This window comes from Camellia sinensis, chromosome 4, assembly GCF_055761805.1.
Source record: "Camellia sinensis isolate YWXY chromosome 4, ASM5576180v1, whole genome shotgun sequence".
Classification (NCBI taxonomy): Eukaryota; Viridiplantae; Streptophyta; class Magnoliopsida; order Ericales; family Theaceae; genus Camellia; species Camellia sinensis.
Window position 1 is genome coordinate 139,041,885 of NC_138964.1, and position 27,127 is coordinate 139,069,011.

General features: G+C 34.5%; 1 protein-coding gene across 1 annotated transcript; it reads right to left on the bottom strand.

Moving 5' to 3' along the window:
- Positions 1–7,315: 7,315 nt before the first annotated feature.
- Positions 7,316–18,613, bottom strand: LOC114314105 (lysine-specific demethylase JMJ705). The gene is made up of 7 exons (XM_028260550.2): positions 17,494–18,613; positions 15,509–15,587; positions 15,024–15,091; positions 14,720–14,870; positions 13,452–14,107; positions 12,634–13,347; positions 7,316–8,857 (listed from the first exon to the last, which is right to left on the bottom strand). The coding sequence occupies exons 1-7, from the start codon at positions 18,350–18,352 to the stop codon at positions 7,578–7,580; spliced, it is 3,807 nt and encodes a 1,268-aa protein (XP_028116351.2). The 5' UTR covers positions 18,353–18,613; the 3' UTR covers positions 7,316–7,577.
- Positions 18,614–27,127: the final 8,514 nt, after the last annotated feature.

Consider the following 27,127-nt stretch of genomic DNA (forward strand, 5'->3'; position numbering starts at 1 on the left):
CCGTGTGCCGGTGGAGGGAGCGCCTGCGGGGTAAGATTGGTGAATTCCAAGATAAACTCGGCGACAGCTTGGCCTTTGATGGCTGTTCGTGGTTGGTAAGAGATATCGTATTGGCTTAGTTCAACGGACCATTGCATGAGCCGGCCTGATGATTCTGGTTGTTGCATGATCTTTTTCAAAGGCTTGGTTAGTGAGAATCACAATGGAATGAGCTTGGAAATAGAGTCAGAGGCGCCTAGAGGTGATGACCAACGCGAAGGCCATTTTTTCTAATAAAGGGTAATTCTATTCGGCTCCCCTGAGTGTGTGACTGATGTAGTTAACTAGGCGCTGTACTGAGCCGTCTTCCCTGATAAACGCAGCACTGACAATAGTGTTGGACACAGCTAAGTAGAGGAAGAAGGTTTCTCCTAGCAATGCTTAAGAGAGGAGAGAGGGGTTGGCCATACATTGTTTCAGTTGCTGGAAGGCCTCCTCAGACTCAGTGTTCCATTCGAAGGTCTGCCGGAGGACTTTGAAGAATGGAAGGCATTTGTCAGTCGCTCGCGAAATGAAGCGATTGAGGGCGGCAACTCTACCTATTAGTCGCTGAACCTCTTTGACCGTTCTAGGAGACCGCATTTCTATCAAGGCCTTGATCTTTTTCGGGTTGACCTCAATGCCTCTATGGCTGACCATGAACCCCAAAAACTTACCAGATCCAACGTCGAAGGCACATTTTTCTAGATTCAGCTACATCTAATACTGGCGCAAGGTTTGGAAAGTCTCACGCAAGTTTGCCAAGTGGTCGGAAGAGAGTTTGCTCTTAACAAGCATGTCATCAACGTAGACTTCCATGTTTTGACTTATCTGGTGTTGGAAAACAGCATTAACCAGGCATTGGTAGGTGGCTCTGGCATTCTTCAAACCGAACGGGATGACACGGTAGTAATAAGTCCCCCTATCAGTAATGAAAGAGGTGTACTCCTGGTCGATTGCGTGCATTAAGATATGATTGTAGCCGCAAAAAGCATCTATGAAGTTAAGCATCTGATGTCCCGCAGCTGCATCGACCAATAGATCTATCCTAGGAAAGGGGTAACTGTCTTTGGGGTAGGCTTAGTTGAGGTCAGAATAGTCGACGTAGAGTCATTATTTGCCATTTTTTTTTGTGGACCAAGACCACGTTGGACAACCATCTGGGGTAGTCCACATTTCTGATGAACTGTGCCTTCAGCAGCTTGTCTACCTCAGCGGCGATGAGGTTGTTGCATTCCGAATGAAAAATGCGCTGCTTTTAGTGGAATGGTCGGAATTGGGGTTCAACGCTGAGACGATGGATAATAAAAGAGGGGTTGATACCTGGTATGTCTGAATGGGTCCAAGCAAAGACATCGTTGTGCTCAGTTAGAAGAGTCGTGAGATCAGCCTTGGTCTGAGAGGATAGCTGGTTGCTAATCTTAGCCATTTTCATTGGATCAGTGGGATTGACAGGTACTTTGACAAGTTCCTTCACTAGTTCCCCTCTAACTAACTCTTCCTCGTCTCTGACATCAAGGCCTTCAATGATCATAGCTTCTTTCATTTTGACTTCCTTCAATGAGGCGACATAGCACTCCCGGGCTATCGTATGTTCACCGCTCATGATGCCGACCCCCTGGTCAGTGGAAAACTTTATGGTCAGATGGTACGTGGACGTTATGGCTTGAAGGGCATTAAGGGCGGTGCACCCTAATATGATGTTGTAAGCAGAAGGACAGTCAACGGCGAGGAAAGTAAGGAGTTTGGTAGACTACCGTGGATACTCGCCGATGGTAATGGGGAGGTCGATGGAGCCTATGGATGTGACTCGATCGCCGATAAATCCAACCCAAGGGGTTTGTAAAGGTGATAACTTCTCTTCCCTAACCTTTAGTTGGCGGTAGGCGGTAAGGAAGATGATGTTTGAGGAGCTGCCGTTGTCGACCAGAACTTGCCTGACTTTGTGGTTTGATAAGAGAGCAGTCTGCCGTCGTAAATGTGATTGGTTCGAACTATTTCTTGGGTTGTTTATAAGGTTGGTCCACCGTGGCTTCTTCTCTATCAAATCCTTGTCGAATTTTTCGAAGCTTAGCTCGCTGTGTCGACCGCGACAGTCCACCGCACGTGAATCCACCAGCAATGACCTGTATTTCACCTAGCAGGGGGGAAGGGTCACCGTAAGCTCAGGGTTGGTGTTAGGGCCGGTCATCATTGCGTTCGGGTTGTGTTGGTCATCGGGGGGGTGTGTTGGTGGTTATGGTTTGGGGGGCCAGTTCTAGACCTCTACGGGGAACAAGCTGCCGTGAAGCAGTTGAGGCATCCTTGGCAAACCAGATCCTCGACCTAGTCTTTAAGGTTGACGCATTCGTCAGTGTTGTGGCTATGGTCTTGATGGAAGCGGCAATACTTGGATTGATCCCGCCGGTTGGAGGGGGATCTAGATGATTGAGGCCATTTCAGGTTATAGTCTCGTTGAATTTGGTTCAGAACTTCCTCCATAGGTGAATTGAGAGGGGTGTACCGCTCGAACCGACCGGGTGGGCAAGTTGGTGCCGGTCGGTCCGAGCGTGTAGGCCGATTTGGGCGTTGTGGGGGTCGGTATATATATTGCGAGGGTCGTGGCTCGAGCTCTTTTCTTTTGTCGTTAGAGGGTAGAGCTTTGGGTATGGAGTATTGGCGAGCTGCCAGAGAGTCTTCGGCGTTCATGTATTTTTGGACTTTGGCGAAAAGGGAAGCCATGGTGGTCGGGAGATTTTGGAGAGGGAGAAGAGGAAGCAAGACGGGTGCAGACCGGCCATGAAGGCTATGAGAATGAATTTGTCGTCGTTTTCTTCCATTTGTAGGGCTTCGATGTTGAAGCGGGTGACATAGTTGTGTAATGACTCTCCTTCTGTCTGTCGGATGTTCAACAGTTGTGTGGCTGGATGTCGTTGTCGCTAAGCACCAATAAAATGGCTTAAGAAGGATTTGCTGAGCTGGCAAAATGAAGTGACTGAGTCTGGGGGGAACTGACTGAACCAAAGTCGCGTTGACCCCTTCAACGTGACAGGGAAAGCGCGACATATGATTTCATCTGGAAAGGCATGTAAGATCATTGTCTAATATGCTTTTACCTGGTCGACAGGATCGGTGGTACCATTGAAGATGTCGATCGATGGCATTTTGAACTTGGGAGGGAGAGCTTTATCCCGAATGGACGCGGCAAATGGAGAGTTGACGGTGAAGGAAGTCTTGTGCTATATGTTCTGCATGACCCCTTGTAGTTGGAGTTTCATGGCCCGCAATTCTTCATCCCAAACGGGAGCATTATCCCCACAAACAGAGATTAGGGGCTGAACACTGCTGGTCTCACCTTCATGGGTGACTACATGGTGTAGTAAGGAGTGGTTATGGAAAGGTAGTGGCATATTTGGACGAGGCTGTGAGCCTGATGAGGGAGGGTATAGACCGTCAAGATTCGACGGTTAAGGCCGTGGGGCGAAGGGTGGAAATATTTCTTAAGGGATGTATGGTGGGATTTGATGGTGATGGTGGGCTTGTTCCTGGTGCAGGGGAAATATTGGCTGTGGTAGAGACGAGATAGGCAGGTCACGCTGGAGTAAGGTGTTGATCAGGGTCTAGTTCTGCTTAGTCAGTCGGTTGATACTGTTGGTAAGTTCTGCGAAATATTGGAGGCGAGTTATTTGGGTTGGAGGGCTCAGCTTCGGGGTTACCAGCGTTATGCTTGGAAGCCATGGATTTAGTTGTGACCATCCACCCTGATACAAGGGGTAGGTGATTACAAGGTACCTTCCGGTGACAATGAACACAACTGTCTTTCCGAAATGGTTTTCCCACAGACGACGCCAACTGATGATGTTGTGATTTCTACGGAATATGGGCTAAACCGATCCACACTTCCAACGGTTTTGCTGGTCTTGAAGCCCACAGAACGTGTAGCGATCCCAGTTTTGCCACTTCGCTGAGTATGTCGGGGATTGAGCTGCTCGGTTAGCTCGCGGGGGTCCAGAGGGCAGCGTCCCTTGGCGGGTCCAAGGGCAACGCCTTGGGGGGGATCGAGCTGCCTGATCAGCTCGCGAGGGTCCATGGGGCAGCGCCCCTTGGCGGGTCCTAGGGCAGCACCCTGGCAGGGTTGAGGGGTAGCGCCCCTGAAGCAAAAATGCAAAATGCATTAGAAGTTGCTTGTCCGCTCGAGCGGAGAATGTTTGGTTTCAGAAGTTTCACCTGTCTGCAAAAGTACTAGGAAAGTGTATTTGACGCTCGAGCGGGGCTTTCCACGCTCGAGCGAACTATGTTATATCAGTTCGTGAATCTGATATTTTAGATCACTTTTGTATATCTCTATCTAAAAACCCTTTCCTCTCTCTTTTCTTTACATTTCCCTACGCCAAGTTAGATTAAAACCTTGATTTCTCAAGATCCATTAGAGTTCTGCCATAAGTTCTTCATCAAAGTTGGTTAACTTCTCAAGGGCTTCGTTGTGTGCGGTGAAGATCAAGTTTCGATACCGTTGATTTTGGGGGTTTCATCTCATTTCTTCTTCAAAACTTGAGGTAGGGATTTTCTTAGAGTTATATATATATATATATATATTTGCAAGATCTATATGATTTTCGAAATCATCTTTCGATAGCTTTGAAAATTGATTGTTGATTCAAGAAGTTGAGCGATTTTGAAAGTGAGTTTGTTTCTTGTTCTTTTAAAATGATCTTATGGGTTTTGATCTTCGTTGATTGAAACAAAAAAATGATTTTGGAAAGTTTTCTTTTAAAGGATTTGAGTTGTATAATTTTGATGAAAAAACCTAGAATATGGAGATTTTTTTAAAAGAGACTGAAAATCCATGAATGATATTGTTGTATTTATTTTGTGTGTCAAAATAAATGGATATTTGAAAATTTTCTTATTTATATTTATATAAATGATGAATTTCAGGGAATATGAGAATTGTTGTTCATTTTAAAAATTATTGTTCAAAACGTTAAAATAGTCTTGAAATGACTAATTGTTAAGAATACTTAAGAAGAGGGAATTGTGTTATTCCTTGGATTATAAATTGGAATAAAAGTATTTATATTCATCTTGTGTTATTGGCATAACAATTCATTTAATTACATTAAACTTTGAAAGTTGATTTGAAAACTTGCATTGAGAAAAGAATGTTGAGAAACAAGTTTTCATGAAATGGTTTTGGGGTAAATACGTTGGTAAGTCTTGATAGGTGGTGTAGATGATATTGAATAAGTTGGCTTGAGAGTCCGGAGTGAAAGACCGAAAACCCGCGCGGATAGGTGTCGAGCTTTTCGGTTAATACCGGTAAAAATGACAATTTGGTAGTACTTGTATAGTCTACTTACAGATACCGACTTAGGGATTACCAGAGTCATATTTACCACCCCTGAAATAAATTGTTAAGTTTTGAACAATTGAAATTGCATGACATCATTGAGCATGATGGTTTTCAAAAGATGAAAATGTGATTTATTTCCAAAAAGGGCATAGCATGGAATGTGCATTTCATCTCTTGATACTTATATAAAATGTATATATTTTATTAAGGATTTCTTACTGGGTTTTATGCTCACCCTACAGGATTTTTGTGCATGAAAAAATATGGTGATGCCGCCTAACTAAAGGCAAGGAAATGTGTGTTGAAAGTACGAGACTCTCATTTTGCTATGATTCTATGTGTAGGCCAAGGGTTGTATGTGTGTGGGTTTGACTAACCGTTTTGTATAATCAGGCTCAAGCCTTGGAAACTTGTAAACCCTTGGGAGTATTTATTTGTTTATTTACTTGTTGTTGGATTAATGTATTGTTGCATGAAGAACTATTGTATCATGTAATGTAAGTTTGGAGATTTATATTCGGTAAATTGTAGTCTTATGTTGTATCAAACATCTCTAATGGTACGTTTGCCTAGTTTTGTCTAGTTCATAGGGTTGTTTATATATATATATATATATATTGAAATATGATATCGGTGGGCGCACAAAAGGGTTCGGCCTACGATTCAGGACTCAACCCGCAGACCAGATATCAAGGCCCAGTAATCTTGAGAAATCAATGATGGACCAGGACCAATAGTATTAAAACACCTGTCAAGTAGAGGTCTAGTCACATAAGCAGACAAAGATCCTACAAAATTATTGCATCCATATATCTGCCATTAATGAGGCTCTCACAATATTAAATACGACAACCCTTTCATGTTGGAATACACAGACTCACCATAAACGATGCAAGTTAGAATATAGACTTTCAGCCAACATGACAGTTTGGAATGAACAAGGAAATGATGAGCAAATGATATAAAAAAGTTTCCAAGACGCACTAGAGGTCAGTTCTTCTTTCAGTTGGACATATTGTAGACCAAAGATTGTGACAAGTTTTCTGAAACATAAAAAAAATATAAATAAAAATTAAAGTTACAAGTATCAAGAGAGTTTTAGACTTCAGTAGGCTAACTTAAACAACTCCATCGGCATGTTATAACAACTATAGGTGAAAATTTACAACACGACGACGTGATAACACAATTTGAATTATAAATAAAATTAGTAGGTTAAAGTTTACTTTTTAACACAAATATATATATGATGCGACTTGATAACACGAATATTAAACAGACCGAGTTAATGTTAAATTCGTATAACACAAAATTGACATAAATAACTCATTTAATAAAGAATTAATTATACATTTTAATATTATTTTCACTAAAGAATATCATGATATTTTTTTAATCTCTTTCATAATTACATTCAATTTATTAAAAAATATGTAAAATATAATTTTAAGTTTAATATAGATTTTGTTTTTGCTTTTAATTGAACTTAATATATTTTTTATCTATTATTTTAGTTAGTCCAGTAGAAAATATAATAAAAATCATTTTTATAAATTAAGTTGAAATAAAATATTTTTTAAATAATTTCATTTAATAGAGATTAGTTTCATTAAATTTAATTTGCGAAGAAATTTTTAATTTTTTTTCATACATTTGAATCTTGATATTTTTAATTAATAGTGAATTTTTTTGACATAATACATTAACACAACATCAATCAAATATAAATTAAAAATGACACAATACGATGACACAAAATAATCAACAAGTCAGGTTTACACGATAGACGCCCACCCCTACTAACAACTGCCAAAATCAAATTATATCAAAGACTCAAAAACTGAATTGAGTTTGACCAGTTGGGAGTCCCTTTCCAAAAACAGTAAACAAAACTCTCTCTGTCCCCATTTTCATCCCACTAATCCAAAAAGCAATGTAAAAAAGGGAAATCATAGTCTACTCCAATTTTAAGTCCAAATTTTGCTTGAACAATTTGCATCAAATTTGACACAATCCCTTTTTGAGATACAAGCAATTGCTCTGATGGAACAAAATAAATAGAGGACCCAATCAAGACCCCCAGGCCAAAGGCAGAATGAAACTGTAATGTGAAAAAAACAAAAAAAAAAAAATACAGGGAAATTCTAACCCTAATCCTACACCTACTTCTGTGAATTGAACAACAGTTTCATCAGCCTTGTTAAATTACATTCCTTCTTTTTCAATCTTACCCCCTGCCCTTCTTTCCCAAGTGACCCGTCTTCCGCTTGTGACGACTGAAATCTGAAACAAATCGGAACGTCTGGCCACAGCCTGACTCGGAGCAAACATAAGGACGCTCACCCGTGTGAACCCTAATGTGTTCGGTCCGAGCCCATGCCCATTTGAATGTCATCTTGCACCCTTTCCAAGGGCACTTTAGTGGGCGGTCGTCCATATGAACACGCCGGTGCTGCACCAAATACTTGTGAGAGAAGAACTTCTTTCCACACCCCTTCACTGGACATACATTTCGTTTGTGCAGCGCAAGCTCTTGTCTCGACCCAAAACTCATCGTGCAACCCTCCACGTCACACTGGTATTCTCCTTCCTCGTCTCTTACCTTCATGTTGCTGTGAGCAGTTGTAGCCTTCACAGCAGGAGGATTCTTTGCTTTCCTACTACTTGTCGGCTTCTTTAATACCGGCTTGGATTCAATTGGTTTCTCTACCAACTCTTTTGCAGGCTTCAGGGTTCTTTTCCTCAGCCGTGTGCTAGGTCCGCCATCCAACTCGTCCTCAACACACAAGTCGAACTTTGTGTTGCAATCAGAACTTTTCTGAGGATGAGGGGTCTCTGTTTTCACTTGTTTGTTTCTAAGATTTCTCGTTCGCTTCTGATAACCGTCCTCGGGTGAACCATCTGAAGCTATACCCGAAGCCTCTATTTTCGGGAATTTAGCTTTCCTGATTGCCCCACAACCTGTTTTATTCTTCCTCTTCTTTCCAGTCTTCCTAGTTGCAGAAGTAGTTTCAGCAGTGTGGGTGCTTCCTGACAATCTCTCATGTTTCACATCAGGTTTTGCTCGAGCATGAAGACTTCTCTCTTCTTCCTCTTCCTCTTCCTCTTCCTCAGTATCTTTTTCTGCTAACAAAGGATGAACCTGATTTGACATCCAGACTTTCCCACACCATTTTCCCGCCACAACTATTTTTTTCTGTTTGCTGAAACCCTTCCCATGAACCTTCGGTTTTGTTAGGCGTCCAAACGCTTTATATATAATACTGTTGTATGGAATCTGCTTGCTGTAGAGAGGAGAGCGGCTTAGGTTGACACTGTAGTAGAGATTGATGCCCAACTTAACAGCCCAGTCTCCATTCCCATGTACCGCTTCTTCACTTTCTAGAGCTAATTGTATCCTCTCTTCATCTTCTTTAGTGGCATCCCTGATTGCAATATCATTCCAGAAATAATCAATTCCCAGTTCTTCTGCCACTAATTTTGCTTCAGTCTCTAGCTCAGGATAGTCTGCATATTTTCATCAAACAATACAAGTTAATGGAGGGAAGAAAAAAAATCTTAATAGAACACCGCAAATCTATTGGTAGGAATTTCTATATAGATGCAGGAGACTTATCATCAAGAAATGGCAATTATATTCCTTCATTAGTTGTATTTATTTAACATAACTTTCTTCAGCAACTAAAAGGAAAATATAAGGTACAAAATGGAAGGCACGTAGAGCCAGACACTATTCCCTGAATGACTGTATTATCTATCATTAACCTGTGTTTGGATATAACATGGAAAGATAAAATAGAGAACGTATAAAGGAAAAAATAATAGGAATTGGAATCTAGTTTTGGATCAAAATAAAATTTCGAGTAATCATGTAATAACTTTTTTCATTCAAGATATTATGTAAATGAACATAAGCTCTTACTTTCATATTTTTCATTCCTTACCTTAATTTTGAATCTATTTCTTGGAAGAAAGTAAGTTTCTTGAAATTTTGAATCTCAAATCGCATTCCCATGGAAAAGAATGTTAAACTTGAAAAACTCCTAATCCTTCGAATCCTTGTTTGCTGAATCAATAAATTATACGCCCTCTAGTTGAATCATAACGACTTACTTCAATTTTGACTCTATTGGCAAGTATCTAGTACAAAACTATGTCTGATTTTTCCTAAAACATAACTAGAATAAGACCACCATTATCTAAACAAACCTGGAACATGTCATTGGGGAGCGATCCAATAATTAAACCTTCATGAATCCATTTTTGCTCTTTCATTCCATGTAAAACCTCCTTGAAGTATTATAACTAATGGAGGAGGAACAAGACAATCTACCTTTTTATTTTATTTTTTTCACAAATAAGAAGTTACGGATCCAATTCGGATATAAGGATTACCATATATATAACACAATTTCTCTACCAATTCCTTCTAGCCAAGTTTCTCAGTCTGTTGTTATACTTCGTGAAATTTCACATCCAACTAGGTAAGTTTGGCATACAGCTAAAAAAGGCACATTTTTTTCTAGCTTTTTTGTCTTAGTAGTTTTTTTTCAAAATTATGTCAATTTTTTTTTTTACTTTTAAGGTCCGTCTTGTGTAAATGAATCTAAAAAGTAAAATATACATATATATTTAAATAAAAAAAAAGTTCACTAAAGAAAAATAAAACAACAACAACTATTTTTGGCCTTTTTGTGTCCTTTCTAAAAATTTTTTTTCCTAATTTTTATTTTTTTACTTTTCTAGTCCATCTAGTCAAGTAGAACCCAGAAATATAAGTTTTTTTGAAATTTTTTAAACAAAATTCACTAAAGACCAAAAAAATAAACCAACCAAAACAACCACTAAAAAAGACAATTCCAAACACCCAACCTTAGTAGCAAGGACCTTCTACTCGAGTGGCATTTCTTACTAAGAAACGCGATTCCGCACACCCAAGAAATTTGTAAGAAACTCGCTCTCAACTGAGATAGAAACCTCTTAAACATATAAATCTTATAGAAACAAAATAAAAACAAGTCACTTGCTCTAGTAGTTTCTATTTATATAATATTTATTTATACTTAATAAAGACAATTTGTAGTTGACATAAATCTCTAATATTTATTCATATTTTAATACATATATTACAACCAAAAATCAAAAATAATTGTTAGAATATCTTTATATATTTAATAAATAAATATATACATACTCCCATAGGCACTCCCAACCTAAGAACAGCCCCCCTTCCCCGCTTCGTGTAACTAAGCACCCAACCTCTTGATTTTTCAATTTGATAAAAGCATATTCGTAAAAATATTTGGAAAATGAAAGGATATTGGGCAACATGAAAAGCTTTTTTGTTATGGAAATATCTTTCAACCGGAAATTCAAAGCTTTTTTTTTGTGCGACAAACACATAAGTAATCTAAAGCTGTAATAATCTCAATCAACTTGATTAAAAAAGTTGACTAATTGTATTTATAATATAAAATGAATGATTTCTATTACCTATTGTTTTGGATTAATCAATATGATTTGAAATTCTTTTCACTCTTATGATTTGTAGAATAAGAATTTTTCTTTTTATTTATTTCTAAACAAAATATTTTTCTTTGTAAAAAAGAATAAACACAAGATACAAGGGTTTACCTTTCTTGTTAGTTTATTTTTATTTCTAGTTATGGGGTAGGAATTCCGATTTTTTCCTCATCAACGTACTTAGAATAATAAAAATTACTCCATCCGTCCCAAAATAATGGTCCCTTTTGAGAAACCTAACTTTTTTTGGTAGTACAATCATTGCACTTTGAAAAAATTGATTTTCCAAAATTACCCTTTGATAATATATTTTTTGGGGAATATCAGTGTCATAATTGTACTTTTTATGTTGTTAATGAATTTAAAAGAAGGGCAAAATAAGAAATTTATATTATTTTTGTACTTGATTTTTGAAAAGGGACTAATATTTTGGGACGGAGGGAGTATTTTCTTTTTTACTATTTATATATCTATAAAAGAGCAAATACAAGATCTTTAGGATAAATAAATGCAATTTAGGAGGAATCAATGAGAAGTTCAATTCAAATCTTGGATTTTCCAATTGAGAGAGATCAAGAATTCTCACTATTTCTTAGATTCATGGGCCCAATTTAATTTAGTGGGATCATTCATTCATGTTTTTTTCTACCAAAAACATTTTATGAAACTCTTTGACTCCCGAATTTGGAGTATCCTAGTTTTCACGCAATTCACAGGGTTTAACAAGTAATAGATATTTCACATTCAAGGGTGTAATACTCTTTGTAGTAGTGGTCCTTATATATTGTATTAACAATTAAAACATGGTCGAAAGAAAAAATCTCTATTTGATAGGAGCTTATTCCTATACCTATGAATTCTATTGGAACCCTGAAAATAAGCATTTGATTCTTCAATAGAAGAGGGAGAAGAAGTTATTGTGTGATTTGAGATACTATACAATCAATCGAAGAAGTGGATAAAATAAATAATTAAAAAAAGAGGGTAGGATTTCTGTTAGGAAAGGGATTAAGGAAATGATTTGAGTAGGTATTTGCGGAGGAAAAGAAAAGGGAAGGGAGAAGTTTCTTTAAAAAAAATTGCTTATATTTCATTAACTTTTCCCTTCCTTTTTTCTTTCCTTTTCCCTTCCCTCCACAAACCCCCCTCTCAATTTCTCAAATCATTGATCCGAACATAGCATAATGATTTAAGCTTCTTTTTTTTTTAACTTTTCCCTTCCCTTCCCTTCCCTTCCCTTTTCCTTTCCCTCCACAAATCCCCTCTCAAATCATTGACCCGAACACAGCCTAAAAAGCAGCAAACCTTTTTCTGATGGTACTAAATAATTTTGTCTTCATAGTGACACTAATGTATACAAGCACACAGGAAATGAAATGTGAAATGAATCTTATTATATACAAGGGGCATGATTCTTGAGTCTCTTAACCCCACAGGTGTGCTTAAAATACCATAGACAGCGCATAAAAACAAATCTCCATTACAATATATGATTCGTTACAAGAACACAAGCATGTCCTTGCCTACTGAGACCACCCCATTAACAAACCAACACAGAACATATCACTTATGCTATGTAATCGAAATTGAATTTTCACTGCTGCAAATAACTCATACTTTTCAACAATCCATAAGTTATCTCCTATGCTTTTCTCCACTAAACCATGTTTTAGTCTTCCGGAGAAAGATAAGAACAATTAAAGCAGAAAAATATCATTTATTTGTCAAGAATTATTCTGTCAAACTACGTTACAACGCACCTGGATGACAAAGGAGTAATATATGAGCTCCGCCGATTGGACGAAGTCGCTGTTCTACTTCTGCAGCATGCTGAAGACAGAAGACGTGCAATCTAGAAGAATCCTCATCAGACCTCAGAGCAAATGACATGGTGGTGTTCTCAAATGGGGAAACCACATTGCTAATACCTGTGACACACCTATGGGCAACTGGAGAACCATTGGAGACAGAAGGCGATAGCTTCATTTGATGCCTAGACCAACTCCCTACGCTATTTGACTCCATGGAAGCAATATTTTCAGTTTCAAACTCAACAGAACAGTCGAAAGTTTGATATTTACCCCTAAAATTAGATTTTGGAGGTCCATCATCCACATAACAATCAATGACTTGTTGAGGAACATCATCAACAAAACCAAGTCCGCAACCAGTTGCCTCACTATGATGCTTGGGAGAAGATAATCCTATATCATCACATTGGAATCCACTTTCTGGGGGAAAATCCCTCGATTTGGTTTCGCTGTCATAAACAGGAATACGTGCTTCAACCTCCTCTTCTTCCTCAGAGTCAGAAGAATTACCATAATTCAAAGCCAATAGACCAAGGGCGGAAGTGGTTTTTTGTGTTTCAGTGTTGGAAACCACTTCTGTAGTTTGATGTTCTGTTTGAATTCTATCAGCAGATTGAACTGGGACATCAAACAAACCATCCGGAGTGCTCTTTCGCATCCATCCTGCATTTAGATGAATGAAAAGTAAGTTCATATCATAATCAAAGACGTGCATGTTCAGTTGCAAATCACAACAGATGAGAAAAAGTCTTAAAGAAAAAACCTACCAGATTGGGAATTCAGCTCAGGCAAAATTGCAGCAGCAGTGGCAACAGTTAAACCATCACCTTGAGCTGACATGAGATGATGTGCAGCTTCTTCTCTAGGTTGAACAATGGCAACACAAGCAAAGCTCAAAATCCCACAAGTGACACATGAAAACAATCCTTGATCTGACAACCTATCACCTTGAGCTGTTCTTTCTCTTCCAGCGTCTGCTTTGTGGGTCTGAGAAGCCAAGGTGCATGCATCATCACTACCACCTAACAAGGAAAGCCTGCTCCCATCAAACATAGGAGAAAATTTTCCCTTCACAGGATAGAAACTTGCAAATTGCTTTAACCCACGCTTCCTGTCTATCATGATATTTTCGGAAACTAAACTTTCCGAGGCCTTCATTTCTTCTTCAGGATTGCATAAACCAAGAGGCAATCTATGATTTCCTTTTAATCGGGATGCAGCCCGTAAATTTGAACAAACGGAATCATCTAACGAATTCTGGGGAAGAAGCACAATGGAAGATCCTTCCCCGAGAATGTGAAGCAGGTCATTATTCCTCATCACATCCTCCACAAATAGCTCTTTGATTAGGGTTTCGCCTTCACCCTTCTTTTTATCCTTTAATCTTGAACTCCGCGGTTTAGTACTGATGCTCTTAGGTATCCTATAGGGAAAAGAACATAAAAAAGTCAAAAAAGAATCAAATTTGGAAGTCTAATTGGTTAAGATCACAACTTAATATATTATTTCACACTAATCAGACAGAAAACAAAATCATGAAAAATTCGCATGTGATACAAGCTTCTTGCACAACTGGGACATAAATGTTGAAATATGACACAGTTGTTCTCTTGTGATTTTTATTTTTCATAATGCATGTGTGATGTATAGCAATATTAAGAGAAATAAGCACCCCAAAAGAAAGCACTACAAATACTGCAGGTTTTTGATAAGAACGAAAAACATAGCTAACACTAGTAGAAAATTTTGAATGATGCAGGTAATGGATTTACATAATCTAAATTTTTTTCCTTTCTTTTTATTTATTTATTTATTGGAGAAGGGATGGCTGGAACAATATTGTTCTTTAGATACAACAACTAAGGATATCTGCTTTAGAAGAAACTCTTCACCACCTATTTTGAAATATGAACTAGAACAGTTGGACAAGTCATAGTGATTGTAGAAAGAATAAGTGACAAATTTGGAAGGAATGATACTTCCAGAAATATAGCTCAGAGGACATTTGAGAGAGAGAGAGAGACAGAGAGAGAACCCTGAACATAACGACAGTGCAAGATCATAAAGCAACTGGAAGTGAGACACCATGGGAGGACAATTGATAGAAGCTCTACGAATAGCAGCATCTTTGGCAACCCTCAACCATTCAGGAGTTGCAATATTAGCCGCCTCTCCAATATTAAATCCTGCATGGAAAAACCAAATAGGCGGGTACAATTCATCATTCTTTAAATTTTTTCATATAACATCAATATTATATTAGTTATAACAATAACTCCAACGTTAAAACACAAAGTAGAGGAATAAGAAAAGAAAAGGCATATTGAAAGATGTCTTACCATGACTAAAACCTGAGTGATAGGCCCTAGGGAAAGTGACAACAAATTCTCCAGCATTTTGCACCAACCTGATCAGAAGAAACAGCAACGTAAGAAGAGCACGGATGTATTCACATCACCACTAGACCATGAAGCATGCTGCAATGAACTTTAACAAAGAACAACTTAAAACGATAACCAGATTAGTAGAATGATTTCTAGATGTGATAATAAATGCTATTTTCTTGTGGATGCAAGGCAGGTCCAGCTAAGTATAGTTCTTCGGCATGCAGCATAACATGTTCCTTATCTTTTATCCCATTCCCTCTAACTCCTTTGATCAAAACAGCTACAAATAGCTTCATAAAAGGCACGTTGAAAAGTGATTTTCAAGCTAATTGTAGAGGCCATCACAAGGCATTCTTCTTTCAGATGCAATCGAAGTTAGTTTTCAAAGTCAATACCAAACGTACAACAGTAGGAAATCAGAGTGACCAAAAAGTCACCTGCAGCATGGAACACCAGCACTAATAAGTACTTCTGGAGACATTACAGTAGTCTTCTCGCCAAGAATAGCAAAAGTCACTGAAAGAAATGAATCACAAAAATTTTTAGTAGAATAACTTTTAAGAGACTAAATTCAATTTTGTACAAAATTCTAAACTGAGTTGCATTTTCTGTTAACCCAAAGAAGACCTTCCGAAACTCTGAAACAACCAAAATAAGTGAATAGCTCATTTGGAACATGCCCAATGGGTAGTTAGTAAACATTACTAATTGAGGCGTCATTAACATGAAATGAAAAAAGGTACTCTTTGAACCACCAAGATGTTACAGCCCTAAAAGACATCTAGTAGTAGTTCAATATCAAAGAGTCTACACAAAAAAAAAAATTTGTGTCCATATCAACCTTCCTATGTCATACTCTCATGCTTAAAATTATCAGCAAAAAATAAACGTGGGAACAGTATGTAAGAACTCTAAGTGAACTCTGAAAATGTAATCTAACACATCTTGCTTGTACAGAGAAACCACAAAGCTCCTAATAAACCTTTTTCAATGTTGAAGAGGTGTACTGCAACACCTACTTGCTAGTATATCTCAACATCTTATTTATCTAATTCCAAATAAGCCCTTTCAAGAAAACAAAGCCACGTAATAATCTGGTGGGTGTTAGAGAAGAAAGGACTGACAAAAAGTTATATTGGTGTGATCAGGGAAATGTATGAAGGTGTGATGACCACTATTAGATCGCCTGTTGGAGAGACGAGTGAATTTCTAATTATTATAGGGTTACACCAAGGATCAATCTTAAATCCTTATCTTTTCGCTTTAGTTATGTATACTTTTTACAGATGATATCATGTTAGTAGATGAGACTAGAAACGGAGTTAACATTAAGTTGAAAAATTTGGAGAAAAACACTTAAATCTAAAGGATTTAGGATAAGCAGAACTAAGACAGAATATATGAAGTGTAATTTTAGTAACAGTCACAACAGAAACAGAGGAGAAGTAAGGATTGGAAACCAATAACTACCTAAGAGTAAACATTTTTGTTATTTAGGATCGATTATCACAATGCTGAGGAGATTGGAGCGGATGCGGTCCACAGAATTGAGGCAGGGTGACTTAAGTGGAGGAGTACGTCTGGAGTACTATGCGAAAAACAAATACCCATTAAACTAAAAAGGAAGTTCTATAGAACGGTTATTAGACTAGCGATATTATATGGGAAGAAATGTTAGGCAACTAAGAAACAACATATAGATAAGATGAGTGTTACTGAGATGAGGATACTGAAATGGACGACAAGACTAGAAAATACAGAGTTAGGAATAAGTATATTCGAAAATGGGTAGGAATAGTACCGATAAAAGATAAGTTGAGAGAGAATAGATTGAGATGACTTAATACAATAGAGGTCAACAGAGACAGTAGTGAAGAGATGCGATACAGTGACGGTAGGTGATAGTATTAGAGAAACGGATAAACCTAGATTGACGTTGACTAATGTAGTAAATAGAGATATGAATCTCCTTAATTTGACTAACGAAATGTCCTTAGATAAAATCGAGTGAAGAAGAAGAATTCATGCAACCGATCCCATTTGATGGGACTTAAGGATTAGTTTGATTTGGTTATGTACATATAACTTGCACCTTTTCCCTCAGAAATTTAATCAATTCCTAAAACCAAGCCATCCTTAATTTTTAATCCATCCTCACTCCATGCAAGTTTTAGTTTTCTAACATTCTACCTATCTAAATGAAAAGGTCAACTCCTGCCAATTTCTCACCTTGCTGATCTTTATGGTGTCCACTAGAGTAAAGTGCGGATATGTGATGGAAGTAGTACTTACGATAAGATTAACTACAGCTAATAAACAGTGACATGCAAGGACATTTGCAAGATGAAAGACAGAGCATAGGAGAACAGTAAACAGGGGAAGCTAAATTTTGATCTCTGGTTCAATGCAGTACTGAACTCACCAAGAGGATTGATCTCTCCTCCATACCCATGAACCCTGATCACCTCCTCAAATGCAACCGCGGCTTCCCTTGGCACACCGTACCACGTCTTCCCCGCCCCCGTATGCAAGTAATTCAAGCTATGCAAGTCATGATCCTCCACATGCCAAGCAAACCAGCTAAACATCATAGCTACATACACCATTGGCGATGTGACGCCCGGAATTTCCTCCTTCATGAACCTCAACAAAGACCCTTTAGCCCTAGACACCCCTCTCATGTTCCAAGCAGTCTCACCAACATTCACTCCCTCCCCTGTTTCCTTCCCATTCCTCACACTCACCGGCACGAATGCTGAACCCGGCATATCATTAGCATACTCAACCTGAAAGGGTTTATCCCCACTGGCTTTCCAGTAAAGGGTTTCAACTTCTAACCCCGACAACCCCTTCTTCGGGGTCTTCTTCAGGTAACCCTTCTCGAAAGCCTTCGCTTTGGCCTCGAACTGAGGCAGAGTATAGTTCTCGCCGCTCTGCCACACGGGTTTTTGAACCGGCCGATGCTTCCGAGGGCAGAACCCGATCTGCTGCTGCCTAGTGGTGAATGTGGGAGCCGAATTAGGGCTCGGAATGGTGGACCTCGCAGCCAGAGACCGATTGAGGTTCGCAATTACGGTCTTCTTCGGTGGAGCCGAGACGGGAGGAACAATTTTGCAGATTCCATACTGGGAGGCCTCTTTCTCGATCTTGAAAATGTAAGCAATTGGATCTTGGAACTCTACTAGGGTTGGGTGGTACTCGGGAGCCAGAGGTAGGGATTTGAGCCATGGAAACACCTCTGTTGTAGTCGGTTGCTCTGCTGTAACTGCTATTGAAGCCATTAAATCAATTACAATTGCATCTACATATACAAATACATATATATGTGTGTGTATGTGTGTGTATCAGAGATCTACAAGTCTCAGATAGAGAGGGGAAGAAGGAGCTGTTGAGATTCTATTCCCTCATTTTCTTTTTGGTTTTTCTTTTCTTTTCTTTTCTTTTCCTCTGCTTTCGATACGTTTAACAGAGGAGAGAAAAATAGAGGAAATAGGGCAGGGGTGAGGAGTGAGTGAACAGAGGGAGTGGAACATGTGAGTGGGGTTTTATTCTGGGTTTGGGAAAAACTTTAAAATTGACAGTAAAATTAGACTTATTTACCCTTTTGCCCCCGCGTTTTGGCCTGTTCTCAACCGATAATAATTACTACCTGAGTCCAAGATTTTGCGTCTGATCAACGATACTTCATAGAAGATGAATTAAAAGTTATTTCTCGACATTTAATTCACTTTTTTCTCTCATAAAATTTTTTAAAACGTAAAAATTAATTTTTAATCATTCTTTCAAAACACCCTTAAATAGCAATAATATTAATACAGTTATATAGTCACATATGTTTGATCAACGGTATTTATAGTAAGTACGGCATATATATATATAATCACATTTGTTTGATCATCAGTATTTCATAATTATCAATATATAATTATGCGTGTTTGATCAACGGTATCTCATAATTATTCATGTTAAATAATGATATATAAATATAGTTATGTGTATCTAATGGACAATGTTTCATAATTGTTCATATTAAATAATGATATAAGTATAATTGTTTATATTAAGTAATGACATAAATATATAATCACTTGCAATTAACGTTGTGTTTGATTTGAGAATTTGGAAAGATAAATAAAAAAGAAATGTGAAATGTGAATAAAATATACTTATATTTTATCTAATTTCACACACTTTTTTCTTCCCTTTTCCAAATCTCTTTTCAAATTCTCCAACAAAATATAGCGAAAGTGAATATGTTACCAACGCAATACTCTGAAAATAATGTATAATTATTCTTATGTAAATAAAAGTAAGTGGATTAGTTGAGTTTTATCCTAAATTCTTAGTTTTGTAGTCATCAATCTTATAATTTATGAACAAACTATTTTAGTAATCTTTTGACTTTTTATGAAAATATGTACAGAAAAATAGAAAGAGTCATGTGATAACTTATAGTGACATTTTAACTTTTTGATTAAAACTGAAGATTGCCAAACAAAGCTACTCACAAGTCAAGTTATAATGGGCTTATTTGGTATAATTGATGAGTGATATAAATTATCACACAAGGTTCAAAATTGTGTGTCAAATCAACAATTTTATAATTGTTCATATTAAGTAGTGATATAAATATACAGTCGTGTACATCTAATCAATAATGTTTTAATAATTGTTCATGTTAAGTAATGATATAAGTATACATGACACATACATATGGATTTGGGGTGGCTGCTGTGCGAAGGTGCACAACAACCATTGTTGTGTAGCCAAATTGGCTCATTTCGAGACCTATTTCGATAACCCGAACCGTTCATATTTTAAAATACATCAAGTACAATATACTTGCGAAAAAACAAGTTAATCAAATATCGTTTACTTTTTTATCCACTCACATGTGTATCTAAAAAAATAAATAACAATTGTGATTTAAAGTATTAAAATAAATACAAATGTAAGTGAATGAAAGAGTAAATGATATCCAATTAACTTGTTTTTGGCAAGTATGTTGTACTTGATGTACTTTAAAATGTGAACGATTCAGATTATTGAAATGGGCCCCGACATGGGCCCATTTAACTGCACAACAATAGCTGTTGTGCGGGATGCACAACAGTGGCTACTGCACACCCCCGCACAGCAACCACCCCAAATCCCATACATCCCATTAATAGTGTTTTAATAATTGTCCATATTAAGTAATGATATAAATATATAGTCACATATATTCAATCAATAGTGTTTTAATAATTGTCCATATTAAATAATAATATAAGTATATAGCCAATTAGTATCAAGTGAATATGTTGCAAGGTAATTTCTTAAAAATTTGTATAATTACTCATATGTAGATGAAAGTAACTGGACGAGTGTTTTGCAATGACGTTTAATTATCTCATCAAAATTACTCATATATAGATAAAAGTAACTGGACGAGTGTTTACAGTAAGTACGATACATGTATATAGTCAGGTTCGTTTGATCAATAGTTTTTTTTAATAATCATCCATATAAGTAATGATATATGTATATATTTATGCACGTTTGATCAATAGTATTTCATAATTATCCATATTAAATAATGATATATGTATATAGTTACATGTATCTAATCGACTCTGTTTCATAATTATCCATATTAATGATATGAGTATGTCGGCATGCGTCTCCGATCAACGATATTTCATAATTATCCACATTAAGTAATAAAATAAGTACATAGTCATGTGTCCGATCAACGATGTTTTATAATTGTTCATATTAAGTAACAATATAAATATATAATCACTTGCTATTAATTGAGTATATTACAAACGTAATATTTTGAAAAGAATATATAGTTATTCATGCGTAGATAAAAGTAGGTGGATGAGTTGAGTTTTACCATAAATTGTTAGTTTTGTAGTCACTATTCTTATAATTTATTATCCATTTTACTCACAAGTCAAGTTGTATTGAGCCTATTTGGTACAGTTTATTAATAAATGATATATTGTTACACGGGGTTCAAAATTGTACGACGAATTAATAGTCTTTTATAATTGTCCATATTAAGTAATGATACAAGTATATACTCATGTACATCCAATCAACAATGTTTTAATAATTGTCCATGTTAAGTAATGATATATGTATACGGACACAGACATTCCATCATCAGTGTTTTAATAATTATCCATATTAAAATAATGATATAAGTATATAGTCACTTGCTATTAAGTGAACATGCTGCCAAGTAATTTCTTAAAAAATTGTATAATTACTTGTATGTAAATAAAAGTAATTAGATGAGTGTTTTGCAATGGCGTTTGATTATCTCAACAAAATTGCAATTTTTTTAGTATTGTAGTTATGCTTCTATTAATTAAGTCAAATTGCAATGTCACTCTTCAATTCACCGTTAACGAAGTTGAGATAAATTAAAAATGAATAGTCTGAAATAAGATTTTGGTGAAAGTGCAAATGCTAAAGTAATTTTGGTATGCCAATGAGGCAAGAAAAATTTCCCGTATGGCTTATATAAAGTTTCATCAATCTTATTAACACTAGATGAATGGAAGTATAACATTGCAATTTGATTTAAAATATAAAAAATTAAATTTTACAGTTGAAATTTAAAAGTATGCAATAACCCATATTGATTTGATCAATGCTATGAAGGTGATAGTTTTGAGGAGGGAAAGAAACCATGCAAGTGGAATAGTAGTTTCATTTCTTTTATTTTATTTTTTATTTTTTTTTATGATTTGAAACCTCTCAAAAGGTCTTTCAAAAGTGCAATAAACTTTTATTTTATCTAACCATATTTTATTAATGTGGCCTAACGAGACACATAAGCATATATTGATGGAGATTTACTTAGAGTAGGGAATTTTGACTCAATGGAGAAGGACTACTTGGGTTTGGCCCCTCACTAGTAATCTCTCTCTAGCCTCCTAAACATATTATAATTTCTATATGGTCCTCATGACATATCGCGCATTGTAATTATTCATACAAAATTAAAAAGGATACGCACCTTTTATTTTTATTTTTAAATTATACTTTTATCATTAATTTTAAACTTACTTTTTAATTTGATCAATAAAATTTTAAGGATGTATCTTAAATTTGTAAACTTACTTTTTTAGTTTTTTTTAAAATTTATCTATAATTTATTAATTTAAATGTTTATTTTTGTTTTTTTGATAAATTTAATATTATTTATCTTTCTACTCTCTTTTTACGTGTCTATATGTTGACATAAAATCGCCTTCATGATCATATTTTAAATTATAATGATCATTATTTTCAGAGCTAAATTGAAAATCAAAAATTAAAAAAACCAAAAATTAAAAAACAATCAAAATAATTCACTAACTTAAACAACTCTAGCATATAAACCTTGGAATCAGCTTATTTCTAGTCATCCTATCACTAAACAAAAAATGGGTTCAATTAAATTGTAATAAATCACACTAAGACTTCAACTCAATAATGTTTTTCTGAACCAAATTCTTAGCTTCGTTGCTAGTCATGGTGGACACCGGCCCTATTTGGTTAACTTTTAGAGTTGCTTACAATATATATTTTTTTATTTTTAAAAATCACCGTTATGGTATTTGGTGCAACTTTGCTTATAACTTATGAGTAAAAAAGCACGAAAACTTTCAAGAAGATAATATGCCGTGTTTAACATTGCGTCTAACACCGAAACAATACTCACTGAAAACTTCCCAACATTTAGATACATACAAAATACATTACAAGTTTGAATTATGTAACTTAAAATCCAATAATAAAATAAAAAATAATGTAAATTATATATATATTCTTCTTCTTTAGATTTTTTAAAATTATTATATTTGACTTAAATATAATAAATAATTATTATTTATTTTTATATATAATATATAATAACTATGTAAAATTATATATTTTGTACATATCCTTCACGTATTGGATTTTATATTTTGTAAAAATTTACTTATTAGCGTATCAGTGTCGTGTCCGTGCTTATTAATTTACAAGAAAAAAAATTATTTAAATAAACTAAAAATAATAATTGTTTGAAAACTAATATTTTTATTTTTTATTTTGTAATTATTAACTTTAATTTTAAAAAATTGCACCAAACGTGTATCTGGTCATTTTTGGAACATATCATCTAATAACAGAACCTAGCATTGGGTGTGCATATAAAAGTGAAGTGAGTATATGGCTAAAAAAAGCATATTTTGCCATTGCTTTTTAAAATCATTTTCTTGATTGGCTGTTTGTGTGTGAGATGCAACAAAAAAGAGCATTTTGTGATGATTGGAAGTAGTGGAATCTGATATTATTATCGTAATGTATGCTTGTTTGACAATTTTTTTTATAAACTACACAACCAAAGGTATCTTGTTTTTCATTTACTTTTTATTTTTTATTTTATAATTGAATGTTAACGCTAATTTGTGTACACCTTAATTAAATATGGAATCTTAAAATTAATGACCAGATAAATCTCTGTTAACTCATTGGGTGATTTGAATTCGAGATTTTGAATTTTATTTTTAAATCTTTATCGCTCAACCAACCTTTGGAGTTACACAACCAAATGTATCCATAGGTCTTTGTGACTTTAATAGAGCATCTACTTTGATGACCTGAGTTGTTCATATTATAAATTTGTTGAGTAGATCATTTATGAAAAATCGAATTAATCAAACAACCTTAGACGAATTAAGTTACATTTGTGTTCAAACTAATGAATAATTTATTTCCAAAATTATATTTGTCATTTATATATATTTTTATAATAAATGCAATACAATCATATGACTATAGTTATATGATCAATCTAAGCCTTCGTTTGGGATGCAGATTGATTTTTTAGCTTTTTGACTATTTTAGCCTGGGGCTAAAGTCTCGTTTGGGTTGAGTTTTTTGACTTTTTTTATTTTTGTGAGAGAAAAAATAAAATGATTATAATTTGTATGTGACATTTTATTTTATTAAATTTTTAGTCTATTTTATTTTTTTTAGATAAAATAGCAAAAAAAAACTTATGCCAAATGAAGCCTAATTTTTTTAAAGGAAGTTTTTTCATATTTAAATGTAAACTTGGCCATAATGTTTGGACTTGTAAAGCTTATTACAGATCTCTTTCCGATGATCTCAACTGTTATTTTTAATTTTGTTAGAAATAAACACTGAATTGTAATAATTTCTATAAAAGAAAAAACAATTGCCTCCTCTTGTTGTGAAAACAGTGAGCAAATTTGTCAAAGATTAGTTTTTCCCTTTATTTTACTCTGTTTTACATATAAAATGAAGTTCTTCATATGGCCAAACAGAAAAGCTCACAAAATGAGGAAGGGGGCCTTTTCATGTGATAGCGACCACTCAACTGACCAATTACAAGGTGCCATGTCGGCCTTTATAAAATTACGGTTACCAGCACGTGAAAAAAAGAAGAAGAGAAATTACCACCCAAGCGATGGTTTGGCAAAATTATTATAAATTTATGAAAAAAATTATAATTATAATTATTAATATTCACAAACTTTATCATTAATTTTTAAAATACTCACTGAATTGTTAGTTTTAGATTTTTTAGAAATATTTTTTGAATTTTCAATTATTATTTTTAAAATTTTAGGGATTTTTTTTATATAAATAATTTCATTAATTTTTTTTACTTTTTAAATTTGTTTGTTATTTTGATCAAAAAATTATTTAATTTAAATACACTTGGGATACAAAGATTATGAAAAGTTCTTTTAAAAATTCAGTAAATATAAAAAATATGAATTTTTTTATATTTATTAAATTATTTTTATATTATTAAAAATATTTTTGTAATTTTTATATTTATTAAAAAAGTTATATATATATATATATATATATTTTTATACCCCTCTCGAGATTTGGTGAAAATACAGATTTTCTCCTAAGGTTTGAGAAATTACAAATTTTCTCCTAAAGGTCAAATTTGCATAACAAATTAGGGGGGAAATCTGCATAAAAATAAAAATCTCAGGGGGTAATTTGTTATGGAAATATAAACCTCAGGGGGCAATTTATAATTTCTCAAACCTCAGGAGAGAATCTGTATTTTCACCAAACCTCGAGGGGGTGTTTGTAATTTGCCCAAAGTTTAAAATATGAAAAGAATCGATAAAAACAACAAAACATGAAAAAATTCAAAATTCAAAATTTTTTAAAAAAAATTTAAAACCAAGCAAAGTAATAATACCAAGAACTCATGTCAAGAAAAACAATATGCACCAATTAGTGTATTAACTAGTGTATTAATTGATGATGCGACATAATTTAAGATATTTTTTGTATTTATAATTTGTATAATAAGTGAGATCAATAATAATGTCATAACTAATATTAGTACATTAGTTAATACACTAATTGGTGCATGTATTGTTTGAATTTAACACTTATACAATGGGGCCTACACTTTAAATTAAAGTGCTTATTTGGCATGTGCTAAAACAGCATATGCTAAAATAGCATATACTATTTTAACACATTATTCTATTTTAGTAACAATCATTTTATTTGGGTCACATTATCTCTCAATTATATCATTTCAAACCCAATTCATATTTTACGTTTTTTTCGTAAAAAATCAAAAAATATACTAATCAAATACATTCTAAATAACCCCAAAATTATACTATTTTTTTGGTATCTAGCATTTTATTGTTTTTATTCAATGCTCTTATGTATTATATAGAAATCGAGAATATTACTATGATATTAATCAACCAATAACTGTTGTGAACTTGTGAGATTGTAATTCGAGCATGTTTTAATTATGCAAACCGTTTATATTGATAGATGAAACGGTATATTAATATAATCTATATAGCATTTTTCATGTGTGACACTAAACTTTACCCTGACCCAAATATTTTTTTTCCTCAACTCTATATGTATTTTCCATTTGGTTAACTTTTAAAAATCAAATTTAGATGTAAGTTTTTATTGATCCAATTAAAAAATAGTATCAACGATGGCACACTTTTATATGTCCTTGGCTATGTTTTTGACTTACCTTGGGATGGGGGAACATTTTTTCAAGGGAACAAGCAACAGTACATCATATGAGGTTTCTAAAAAAATGCTCAATGTTACTAAAATATCACAATTTAAATTTATTTATATTCATGTGAACTGTTTTACGTTAATTATTAATTTATTGAGAAAAAATTAAAGGTGATTTTTAGGAGTTTTCAATATTATACATTTCTAAAATAATTTCATTGGCTGCAACTCTTTGACCCCTCCCTCTACCCCCGATGATCCCTATTTTAGAAATTCCATTGGGTTGATTTTCATTTTTTGAAAAAAATATCACTAACTATTTTGGTATTTAAAAGAAACTAATATTTTTATATAATTATATCTTTTTGGCGTACAAATAATTTTAATTCTTTTTTTAAATTATTTTTACCAAACTAATTTATATATTTTTATTTTAAAAACTCAATCAAATCAAATGAGTGCCAAAGATAATTGACATTCTAAAAACATTGAATAATTTAAAGTAGACTTATGTGAGTAAGTATTATATGTTTCTCTTTTATAAGATTATTTTTTACTTCGATCATTTATGATTACTCACCTCAAATAAGGTGAGATTTGAATTCTTATTATTTTATCTTTATAACGAAGCGACTCCCAAATACACGAGACATTCATTGAGTGATCAACATTGATGAGGATCAAAGATAATTTAATAATCCAGAATCAACTAATATTTAACTACTTGTGGACTAATTCTCACCAAATTGGGGCCAAGTGGTAAAACTCAAAATGAGGGGTAGAATTGAAAGGATAATAAATTAGTAGGGTGATAATTATAATACTCTGAATAATAAGGTAAGAACTTGTAGTTTTAACAAGATAAAGGGACATCAGTGCAAAACACCCAGCTCATCCACCTACTTTTGTCGATGAATAATTATACTAGAAGCCCTTAGGCTTTACATCATTTTTCAATTAAGTCTCAAAACAAAGTTTTTATTCAAATAAGCCCAAACTTTTTTAATTAGTTCAATTTAGCCCTTACGTTTTAT